The 12710-nt window shown below is 40.4% G+C and overlaps 1 protein-coding gene across 3 annotated transcripts in view; it reads right to left on the reverse strand.

Moving 5' to 3' along the window:
• Positions 1-2824: 2824 nt before the first annotated feature.
• RASIP1 (Ras interacting protein 1) overlaps positions 2825-12710 on the reverse strand; it is a 187963-nt gene continuing 178077 nt past the window's right edge. For 2 of the 3 annotated variants that reach the window (XM_082273509.1, XM_082273507.1), the window contains exon 12: positions 2825-3401. In XM_082273509.1, the coding sequence (XP_082129635.1) occupies positions 3202-3401 (200 nt within the window). In that variant the 3' untranslated portion in view covers positions 2825-3201. The remainder of the gene's footprint in view (positions 3402-12710) is intronic. The other variant, XM_082273508.1, reaches the window with a different exon arrangement.

The raw sequence follows: 12710 nt of genomic DNA on the forward strand, positions 1-12710 counted from the left end.
GTATGGTGTTGCAAAGGTGAGGAGTACAAAGAAAAATGCATGGTACCTACAGTAAAACATGGTAGTGGCAGTGTCCTTCTGTGGAGCTGCATGAGTGCTGCTGGTGTCAGGGAGCTCACTGATGGTATTATGAATTCACAGATGTACTGCTGTATATTGAAAGTGAAGATGTTACCATCACTCCATGCCCTTGGTCATGTGCACTTTTTCAATATGACAATGATCCAAAACACACATCTAAGGTCACTGTTGCATTTCTGAAGAAGAACAGGGTCAAAGTGATTCAGTGGCCAAGTATGTCTCCTGATCTGAACCCAATCAAACACCTATGGGGAATTCTGAAGAGACAAGTTGAGCATCACTCTCAATCCAGCAACCAGGCTCTAAAAGAGGTCGTTCTTGAAGAATGGAAAAAGATAGACGTTGCAATATCTCGCCGTGTTCATTCCATGCCCAGAAGACTTGGTGCTGTCCCTACAAATCATAGAGGTCATACAAGATACTGGGTGTAGTAGTTTTTGTTGTAGGCTGTGTTCATTTTTGCATCAACTAATTTGAGTAAAACTGAAGATTTTGTAATCTAAGTCATATTACCTTACTTTCATGTAATCAGCTACACAAATGATCTATAAACTCAGTTTTGTCAAAAAAATTGGAAATCGACCTTGTGTTCCTTGAGATATTGATTAAAATCTTACTTTTCAAAACGGGTGTACTTATTTATGCTGAGCGCTGTATATTCTATTTTCACAAGGTGTAAAAAAACAACAAAAAAAAACACATATACCTGTAAATAAAGATATAAAAATGCACACTAAAATGTTGATGTGAAATTGAAGCAGTCTTTTATGTCCTATCTTTTTGGACCTTTTAATAGAATGCAAATGATAGTGAGCTCAAAATTATACTCCAAGTAAAACAGACATATAAATAATGAAGGGGTAGAGCAAAGCTGACAGCAGACCATGCCTTTAAAATGTATTCATTTGATACAATAATTATTGTGGAACACAGACACTTTTTCCTGACCTTCTGCTTTAAGACAGTGGCGGCTGGTGTATATGGGGCGCAGCTCCCCCTATCCATGCGTCCGGCCCCCTAATCTACAAATGCGGGGTGCCGGACGCATGGAGTTCAATGGGGATTTTTTTTTTAACCATGCGATTAGAGCCAGAGGCTCTCACAGGCTAAAAAAAAGGGTGGGCTCTTTGCTCAGTGCTCTGTGCCCCTAGCCCACCCAGTTGTGTGACAAAAGCGAATGAAAATTGTCACATGGATCCTCCTCCTGGCCAATCAGGAAGCGGGTCATGATTTTCCCGATTGGCCAAAAGGAGAGGCCATGCTATTGGCCAACGAGGAGGAGGAGGGAGGAGACACCAGGGAAGCCGCCGTCGCTGCCAGGGGAAGCCGCTGCCACCGGAGATGAAGCTGATGGGAGGCTTCTAATGGGGCCAGGCAGGAGGGATCCAGGGCATCTTTAGTACTTTAATGTAAGTGAGCCAGCGATGGGGGGGGGGGGGGTGGTGTGTGAGCTGGTGAGCTGGTGTGGTCCGGGGGGGGGGGGGATGGTGTGGTCTGCCTGACGCCCACCCCGGGCCATGGAGCACCAGCCGCCACTGCTTTATGGACTTCTGACCCAAAACAGCTATGCAGATCAGGACTGCCAACTTTCTCTGAGTTTCCAGATCTGCATACCTGTGGCTCAGAAAGTGTAGAAATCATAGGCTCTTGCACAATAGCCATAGAGATAGCAGGAGGTCAGCAATAGCATTTACAATATTTTTTCATGACAGATTTAACTGAATGATAGCCATAGCGAACAATCAGAATGAAAACAAACTGACACCTGATTAGTAAGTATGGGTCACTGCCTTTGTTGTCTTATTTATTAAGCTCATTAGAATGCTTTGTATTTATTGTGCAATTACTTAGGGTGGTCATACTTATCCTGAGAAAACCAAACAGTGTAAACATTTTAGACAATGCTTATGGTGATATTCAGACTATTGAAAATGTTTGCACAAAGACATGCTACTGTATTTCAAAATCTTTGTGGTTGTAAATGTTCTCTTATCAGTAGAAAAAATTAAATTAGGTATTCTTTGCATATCTTCTAGACTAGCCTTTTTCAACAAGGGTGCCTTGAGGTTTCTTCAGGGGTGCCTTGGCAAAATTCCTAAAAATGTATTAAAATTGTATGCCAGCCAGCAGGTGGATCAAGCCTGACTTTTAGTTACACAAAGCCACAGGTTTTCATTGTGCACCAATATGACTTTCTAGACACTGGCATCCTAACAACCAATGACATCATCAGTTAATAGGGAGGATGTCTGTTGCCTCCGCAGCATCCTTGTTTGACTCTCCTGTGCCCCTCTCCCTCAGCACTAGGAAGACATTAGCTGACTAATGGAGAAACATTGGTATACTAGTCAGTACCCGTGTGCAAAAGTGTATTGCTGCATTGTGTAAAAGCTATTAGAATAGTTCTTTTTACATTTTAGAATGGGGTGCTTCGAGACTGTCCATAATTTTAAAGGGTACCTTGAGATTGTCTAAAATTTTAAAGGGTGCCTCGACTAAAAAAAGGGTTGAGAAACACTGTTCTAGACCACCATGTATTGGAAACATCATGAAGAAGATTGAAGAAGACAACAAAGGTCATCTAAACATAAGGCCACACTAAGGTGCCCAATACAAATGGAGAGCCGATATCTTTATCTGCTGAACACTGCAGTGATTACTCAGCACCTGACTCCAATATAAATTTCAATATTACTTTCATTCATAAAATGCAGGCTATGATGTGGAGCCTGCAGTGTTTTGTAACTGATTACATTCTACATCAAATATTTTGCTATAGAAGGCTTAATCTGGCGGATCTGTAAGAATGACCAGTGGCAATATCTACAGAATGTAGTGCATGCTATTAATACATTTGCTGATCTTTCAGATGTGGAACGACTTGAACAATGAATATAATGTTTTGTGCATTTAATAATTTGGTTAAATATAAAGAAATATTAATATCTGAGTTTCCCTTTAGGTTCACCTTTTCAAGTTCAGCAGTTGGAGTCTCATACCTTTTTAACACTTATCCCTGGACAGTGTAAAAAATGTCCTTTCTGTGACACAGGCAAACACAGTTCAAGCAATACATTAGGCTCTACATTGTCCGACTTCATTTTCCGTCATAGTGATGTTCTACTGACTGGTGTCCATCCTGTACAGGGCCCTCTGGTTAGCCGGCAAGGATTTCTGCTCCAGGTCCCATACAAAATGACGGAGATGACATAGCTGCTTGTGGAAGGCATCATTGGTTAATGGCTGTGATATCTGCATGCGGAAGTTGTCACAGGGCAGGATAAGTGGAGGATGATCCGTGAAACTCTCAAAGATATCTGCTGCGAACAAAGAATGGAGTCAGGAAATGCTTTTAGAATAGATAATATAGCTAGATATATTGTAATGTTTTGAAGGAAAATTCAACAGTCAGCAGAAGATCCCAAACAGTTAGGCTGGCCATATATTATACAATCTTCTTGTACAATTTTTTTTAGATTTACCAAAACCACGTAATATGATGTCAAACCTACATAGTTCCAATTTGTATGTAGTCAGGCAGACCCTTTCATACATAGTTTAAGGTAAATCTAAAGGAAATGGAATAAGAAAATTGTATAATGTATGGCTAGCCTAAAGCCCCGTACACACGCAACGATTATCGGCCGACCGATCGTCCGTCTTTTGTCCAGAGTTGTATTTTGTTGGTTGGAATGTGCCTAGACTGCACACAAATTTTCTAGCCCAACAAAAATCTGCTTCTGAAGTGATGTCATGTGTTGGTTTGCTTTCTTTGTGTTTTTTCTTCTCTTAGCATGCCCAGTCTTGCTCATAAGATTTTTCCCTGTCGAAATCTGTACTGACTGCACGAAAATCGGCCGTGTTTTGACGGCCAACAAAAATTTTATAGCCTGCACACCAGATTTTTTTTGGCCGAAAAGTCGGAGTCGGTTGTCGGAAGCATCATACTAACAAGCTGAAAATCGGCAGATGGGACGTTGGACGACAATTCCCTGCCAATTTTCGATGCATGTGTACGGGGCTTAAGGCTCCATTCACACCGGAGCATAGTGCAGTGACAGGCAGCTACTGCACCGCTTTTTTTTTTTCTTTTTACTTTTTTAAAAAATGTTGTTAAGCATTTTTGGAGTGGCACCAATTATTTGAAAGGGCCTCCCTCTGTTCCAAAGAAGCTCATGTAGCAAATCTTGACACGGAGCGAGGTGCATCTGGCGGTGCGATATGTGCCACGATTTTAGCGTGTTTTGTTGCTTGACTATTATGGCAAAATCGCATCACATTTAGGGTGCCAATAAGAAATAAGTATGTTGTCACGATTTTGGAATCGCAGGCAGAATCACACGATTCCGCCTTCGATTCAGTACGCTCAGGTATGAACGAAGCCTAAGAGAAACGAGTGCTCAGAGGAAAATAAGACTAGGAAGGAAGATTACCACTAAATTGTATAAAATATAATTCCTAATGTTTCCTGGATTATCCCTATTACATTAATGGGTAACATGTCCAATGGGAATTATATGCAATTCAGTACACATCCTACGCCATATATATGTTCATTAAACAACCATTCAAGGGTGAATACAGCTGTGCAAAATGTAAGCAATTTGTTTCCCTAGAACCCAGATCCTGAATCTAAGGAGGCAGCTGGCAATCCTGCGAATCATCTCCAACCTGATAGGGAGTTTGGGCTGTACACATCAGGTGCTGGCATCATCCAGTACAGAGGTGGGTTCAGATATGGAAGTGCAGCTCCAGAGAAGGTTAGTAGAAGGAAAAACATTAGAGAGGCCAGTCCGGAGCTGACACAGCCCCACGCCAAGTTGCATGAATTTGGTAATATCAATCAAGGATTGGCATTGTAGGAGCAGAGTGACTTCCCTAGCTGCCAGGGAAACTCCTCCTCCAATGAGGATAAAGGAAGATTACAGAAAAGGATAGACTTCATTATTGTGACAGATAGGGCAATCTGTCACAAAGGCCGTGCTCACCAAACAGCATGTTGTTTACAGGGTGCTCGGGTTCAGAACATCGTCGATCAGATGGACAGATTGTTGGTTGGGGCTGGGGAGGACACAGCTGTCATTGTAAATATTGGTACCCATGACAAAGTTAGAGGAAGGTGGAGCGTCCTAAATAATGATTTCAGTGACTTAGGTGCTATATTAAAGAAAAGAACCTCCAAGCCAATATTCTTAGAAATATTGCCTGTACCTCGATCCATATCTGAGAGGCAGCAGGAGCCTAGGGAACTTAACAAGTGGATGAGGAACTGGTGCAGGAAAAAGGGTTTTGGGTTCACGGAGAACTGGTTTGACTTTTCGATCAGTTACCTGCTCTATAGCAGGGATGGACTGCGTCTAATAGGGAAGGGTGCAGCTCTATTGCGGAGAAGATAGCCAAAAGGTGTGAGGAACTTTTAAACTAGGTGGTGAGGGAGAAGGATCAAAGGAAGGTATAGCTGGCAGAAAATGAAGGTCAAAGGGTGCTATTGAGAGCAAAATTGGTGTAACTAGAGTATCTACAACCAATGTAGGTTGACAAGATTCTATTGCAGCCTCAGAACAAACAAGGAGAAAATAATCTGTGCTCGAACAAAAGGAAAAAGCCATGTTCATAAATGAAGAAAAGGAGAGAGGGTGGGCCAAGGGGACTTTTAAAGGGACACTGTCATCAAGACAAATAGCAAAAGTCAGACATGTATATAAAATTAAACAAATTTTTATTATATCAAAAAAGAAAAGGGGAAGACAATGTTTAAAAGTTATTATTATCGTGTTAGCAAACACTGAAAATAATAATAAAGCATACAGAGCAAATAATAATAGTCAAACAGTAGCATACAATAAAGAAGCTCAAAGAGCCAAATATCCACGGAGGGGTGATGTAGATCACGCTGTCCAATGCAGACCTATGCCAGAGATCAGAGATGTATAGTAACGAAGTAGAACTACTTAAGTACTGTACTTAAGTACCGAAATGCGGTATCTGTACTTTCCTAGAGTAGAATTTTTTTCTCCTACTTCTACTTTTACTTCACTACATTTTTTTGATGATTTCGATACTTCTACTCAAGTATTTTTTTTTTGTGCTGCATAGTTACTCGTTACTTTTAAAAAAATTACCACTGCCAGAGCAGTAGATGGCAGGTTGCATAAAGCTCAAAAAAATGTGTATAATGTCATTTGTAAATCAGCGCATACGAAAATAAAGGCTGTGTATAATAAAAGCTGCTATACCAAATCTTTCCAATAAAAAGAAAATATGAAACAAACAAATAAATGGTGCTACAGCGCTTAAGGCTACATTCACACCTGAGCGTAGCGTTTTTCGCGCGTTTTTTACCGCGATTTTACCGCGATTTTTGCGGCGTTTTTTACCGCGATTTTTACCGCGATTTTTGTGCAGGCGTTTTTAGATTGAATAGAGATCAATGGAAAACGCCTGTAATCTGCCCAAAAAGAAGCTCATGTACTTTTTTGAGCGTTGGGCGTTTTGTATACAGCTTCAAAACGCTCAGATGTGAACAGGGGCCATTGAAATGAATAGGATTTGTCTTGTTGGGCGTTTTGAGAGCTGATCCTAGAGCAGAAAAACGCCCCAAAAACGCCCCAAAACGCCTAGATGTGAACGGAGCCTAAAGTGCATCAAGAAACTACTAACAAACACAACTTGGCTGTGCAAATAAAGTGCCTGTGCAATCGATATAATATCATTGTTGCCCCCAGTGCCCTGCCCACACTCCACACAGTATCAAAAATAAAGTGACATGAATGTGCTAAAGCCTAAATGCAGTGAAAATAATTATTCCCACAATGTAACAGTAAATTCAATTCATATAAAATATGACAATAAATCACAATAAAATAAGTTATGAAATAAGTTAGGTCAGGTGCGTGCAACAAGTTGAAGTGTGTAAACCTATCTATAACGAAAAGTCCATAAATGAATTCCAGTGTGCAAATCTAAAGTGTCACTTCACTTGTCAGATGCTTCCACCTCCTTCAGTGCTCGAGTGACCGACCAACACACTTAATGGTGGTGGCACTGGTGGATAGCGTCTGGGTGGCACTGACTGCACTGGTTCAAAAAGCCATATATATTTAATTATTTCAATTCTCAATCCCATTGGTCCTCTCCTCATAAGATATTAATAACTTAAGATTAGTTGATGAACTTCTTGGCGGCCCTGGCAGGATGACGGGGACACCCGCCACTTCTGGAGCCGAGCCGCTGTGATTCCCCAACATGTGACAAAGTGACAGCCAGGAGATCTAGTGGCTAGTAGTTCTCAACAATACCGCTTTTATATATAAAAATGAAATAAAATATACTGACTCACAATTTAGTAGTAGGTAGCGTGTAGCAGTAGGCAGCACAACTCAATTCAATCAATCCCACAGCCTCGCTCGCGCCGCGGCCCGCGGAATCACTGTCATGATCATCAAGTTAAGACCGCACTGGAGGAGCCATGCTGTCGTCTTCCCGCTCGAGGTCTCTGCCTCTAGACGTGTTGTGTGTCACTCAGACTCCACCCCTTAGGGCCCTTACTTAGAGGAGTTGTGACACGGGCGGCGGGATTCGGAGCATTTTCTTCGTTATCTCATCTTCTTCTCTACTGTATGAGGTGAGTGAGGTGGACCGTGGAGAGGGCCTAATCCTTGCCATGGCAAATGTGCCATTTGAGAATCAAATAATCAATATAAAATATTAATATATTATATACACACGGGTCATGGGTGGCTTTTTTGAACCAAGAAGAGTGAGACTGACGGCTATGATGATTATCCGACCATCCATGGTCCATGGACCATAAGTGTTGTGTTGTGGTGGTGCCTGTGCTACCTGCGGCCTCCCTTTGCCTGTGCGGCTGTGCCTGCACTGCAGTGGCCACTGGCAGTGGCACTTGACTTGAGCAAAGCAAATGAGCACTACTAGTGTGAAGGACAGGTGGTGGAAGCATGTTCTGACAAGTTCTTATCATGAAAATAATATAGACAGCTTTTTGAACCAGTGCAGTGCCAGTGCTACTAAGGTGAGAGGCAGAGAGAGAGGCTATCCAGTCCACCACTTTACTTGAGCAGATCACAGAAGAAAGGTGGAAGCATCTGACAGCAAGTGACAAGCACTTCTTAGATTGCACACTGGAATTCAGTTATGGACTTTTCTTTATAAAGTTTAGTTTACACACTTAAACTTGCACCTAACTTATTCACAATCACAACTTATTTTATTGTGGTATTGTCATATATATTTTATATGAATTACATTTACATTGTGGGAATAATTTGCACTGCATTTAGCACAGACATGTCACTTTATTTTTGATACTGTGGGCGATGATTTTGAATACAAGAAGAATATATATAATTGCAGGTACTTTATTAGCATTTTTAGCACAGCCACTTTGTTAGTAGTTTTTGATGCATTTTTCACTTTAAGCGTTGTAGGTTTGATAAAGCTGGCCTGGCACATCATCATCAATTGAGCAAATCAAATCAAACCGCGATTAAGAAGACTGCGCATGCTCCTGTTCTGCCTTTTGATCAGCTGAAAAGATGGACGAACCAAAAACACCACCTTCCACCCCTGGCCCTTCAACTTCAAGTGATCTGCCTGGCTGTGAGAGTGAGGAAGCTCAGGAAGGAGACCACCCCTGGCTTTAAAAGGTGGATGCTTTAAAAGGGGAAGGGAGGGACATACTTTATCTGTTTTTAGTTTACAAAAAGTTACAGCCTAAGGAATTGTGATTGTCCTTTAGGTTAATCATTTGAATAAATCATTTGAAATAATAAAAAACAATATGATGTTCAAACTTTTGACTTCTTTCTTTAATAACTACATAACACAGTACTTGTACTTCTACTTTCAGTACTTGAGTAGAAATTTTTTTTCAAAACTACTGGTACTTTTTACTTTTAGTACTTAAGTAGCATTTTTTTTGAAAAAACTACTTGCAATACTTAAGTAAAAAAAATGTTGAATACTTTAGTACTTCTACTTAAGTAACTTTTTCTGCGAGCACTTCCACTTCTACTCAAGTAACTTTTTGATCGAGCACTTGTACTTTTACTCAAGTAGAAATTTTGAGTACTTTATACAAGTCTGCCAGAGATGGTGAAACTGGTGGGTCTACTGTATTGGAGCTAGGTGTCTAAACCTAAACCCTGCCCGACATGTTTCGCGGGTAACCGCTTCTTCAAGGGCAGATAATGTGGGTATGGATATCAACAATTGCTACTGTGTAAAGCTGGTTCTAAAAGCAAGTGGAGACCTAGGGGATCACAACCGGGACAGGTACCCCCACGGCGGACATGGGAGCAGTCCAAACCAAAAGGGGTCCAAACCAGGATGTTGAGATAACTGTATTCAAAATATCAGTATACTTAAGTATGTTCCCTGTAGTGTCTCGTGACAGGGCTAGGGGATGGCTGCTGAGATAGCAGGGACCGATGAGTAGAGAATTGGGTCGATATCAGGACCAAAGACCCTAACACTCAGAACATAAATGCTAGAAGTTTAGTTAATAAGATGGAAGCACTGGAACTGCTGATACATAAGAAGAATTTCAACTTAGTGGGAGTATCAGAAACCACACTTGATAGCTCACATGACTGGCTGTTGACTGCCTGGGGGTATTCACTGTATTGAAGGAACAGGAAAGCTAGAAGAGGAGGAGGTCTGTGTCAAGAATGATTTGCTAGTGAAAATAAAGGATAACATTGTTAACAGGGAAAGGTGGAATCATTGTGGCTGGAGCTTCAAAGGGAAGACACAAACAGGAAATAATAGTGGGTGTATGCTACAGGCTCTCTAACCAGAAGGATGAGAAGGAGACCAATCTCCTCTCAAAGTTAGTTGAGGCAGTGAGGCAGGGAAATGTTATTATCATGAGGGACTTAATTATTTGGATATTGACTGGGCAGATAGAACTGTTCACTTGTTTAGGGATTGTCATTTCTTAAAAGTCTTACAAGACTATTTCATGTGTCAATTGGGTGATGCCCTAACTAGAAATAATGCTCTGCTAAATCTAATAATTGCAAACAACACAGATCTGATTGCAGATTTGGAAGTAAGGAATAACAGCAATCACAGGATAGTTACATTCAAAATCATAGGAAAAGGAGACACAAGGGTAATACAAGAACATGAAGTTTAAAAAGAGCCACCTTTACTAAATACTCTATTTAAACACACCATACTACATGACATTAAATGGGATCACATTTTAGAAACAATGAACACTGTGGAAAAATGAAAGTGTTTTAAAGGAGAAGTATAGCTAAAGTTATTTTGGCTATTCTGGGTATCACAGGAACACAGCTCATTCTGCAATCTTGTGACCAATTTTCGGCTGACATGTCTCAGTCAAGCCAGGCTCGGGAAAGATCCCGACTTTACATTCAGGATCCACCCACATGCTTGGACTGGCAGCTGGCTCAGCCTCTCAGAGAGCTGCTGGGACACTAAGACACCTGCTCCCACCCCCTCCACTTCCCAGTGCTCCAGTGAGCGCTGGAGGAGTAGAGCAGAGGGCCAGTGACTCACTGGCCCACGAGAGACACATAGCAGAAGAAAGTTCCACTTTAATGATAAAAAAACTGTCCTTCAAAATATAGGAGACCAAAGGGGTCAACATCGACATTCCAAAATTACAAAGACACTGTAGTAAATGTAAGAGCACATCAGGGCAGCTAATTAGCCCACCAGAAACACAAAGGAGCGGAAGAGAGTAAAAAAAAAAAAAATCTTCCCAAATTTTTTAAATATATTAATAGTAAAAAGGTGAGGTCAAAGCAAAATGATTCCATAAAGGATAATCAAGGAAGTTGGTTACAAATGATGAGGAAAAGGCAACTGTATTACACACATTCTTCTCCTTAATTTTTTACAAAGGAAGAGGAGGGGTAAAATAAACAAGACTGTATTGCTAGTAACACTGAACAAAATGTGCCTTTGCGGCTAACAGAAGCCAGTCTTCAAAAAAGATTTGAAAAACTTAATGTGAATAAATCCCCAGGACCAGATAGCTTACACCAGAGAGTCCTCAAAGAACTTTGCCAGGTTATGGCTAGACCGTTATTTTCCATTTTTAAGGACAGCTTAGTGACTGGAATGGTACCAGCTGATTGTTGAAAAGCTAACGTGGTGCCAAGTTTCATAATAGGGACAAAATATATACCTGGGAACTACAGACCAGTCAGTCTAACATCAATAGTATGTAAACTATTGGAAGGGATGATAAGGGACTATATCCAATAACTTGCTTATAAAAACAGTATAATTTGTAGTAATATGAAATATTGTTCTTGCCAGAGCAACCTGTTAACATTCTATGAGGAAGGTCTGTGGATTTGGTGTATTTGGGTTTTGCCATAAACACTTAATTTACAAAATGAGGTCTGTTGGCATTGACAACAGTGTATGTACCTGGATAAAAACTGGTTACATGAGTGCATCCAGAGGGTGATGATAAATAGTGTATATTCTGAATGGTCTGGAGTTGTAAGTGCGGTTTCCCAAGGCTCTAACCTAGGATAAATTTTGTTTAATTTCTCTATAAATGATATAGAGGCAGGTAAAATAGTTTAAACTCAGTATTTGCTGATGATACAAAGTTAAGCAGGGTTATAACTTTACCGCAGGATATAGAAACTTTACAGGAAGACCTTGACAAAATAAAGGGGTGGAAAACGGTATGGCAAATGAGGTTAATATTAGAAAATGTAAAGTAGTACACTTGGGTGCTAAAAATATGAATGCATATTACTTGCTAGGTGGATGCAAAAGGATTTGGGGGTCCTAGCAGAACGCAGGCTCAGCAATAGCATGTAATGACAAACTGAAGCAAGCAAAGCTAGCAGACTATTAGTATGCATCCACTCCTGGACCGGAAGGCTTTCCCCCCGTAATGACCAGGCCATTTTTTGTGATACTGCATTTCTTTAACTGACAATTGCGCGGTCGTGCGATGCTGTACCCCCCCAAAAAAAAAAATCGATGTCCTTTTTTTTCAAAAAATATATCTTTCTTTAGGTGCTATTTGATCACCTCTGCGGTTTTAATTTTTTGCGCTATAAATAAAAAAAAAGAGTAACAATTCTGACAAAAAAAATATATTTTTTTATTTTCTGCTATAAAACGCAGTCAAAAAAAAAATCAAATTTTTTCATCATTTTAGGCCAATATGTATTCTGCCCCATATTTTTGGTAAAAAATATATCCCAATAAGTGTATATTGATTGGTTTGCGCAAAAGTTATCTACAAACTAGGGGATAGATTTGTCATTTTTATTTATTTATTTTTTACTAGTAATGGCGGTGATCAGCGATTTTTAGACTGCAACATCGTGGAAGACAGATAACACCTAACTGACATTTTTGAGGGGACCAGTGAATTTACTACAGTGTTCAGTGCTAAAAATATGCATTTTACTAAAATAATTGAATTTCCGTGTTCTGTGTACTGTGGGAATCCAGATATAGTGTGAATGCAGGGTCCTGGGTTTAGTAATGATCACAATATACAAATATCCATATTGTGATGGATCTAGCATATGGAGAAAACTATTCAGCCTCAGACCATTTAGGAAGACACGCTGCCATTCAATAGGGTTGGACAAGAAGGG

This window comes from Pelophylax lessonae, assembly GCF_965119305.1.
Source record: "Pelophylax lessonae genome assembly, chromosome: 12".
NCBI classification, from domain to species: Eukaryota; Metazoa; Chordata; class Amphibia; order Anura; family Ranidae; genus Pelophylax; species Pelophylax lessonae.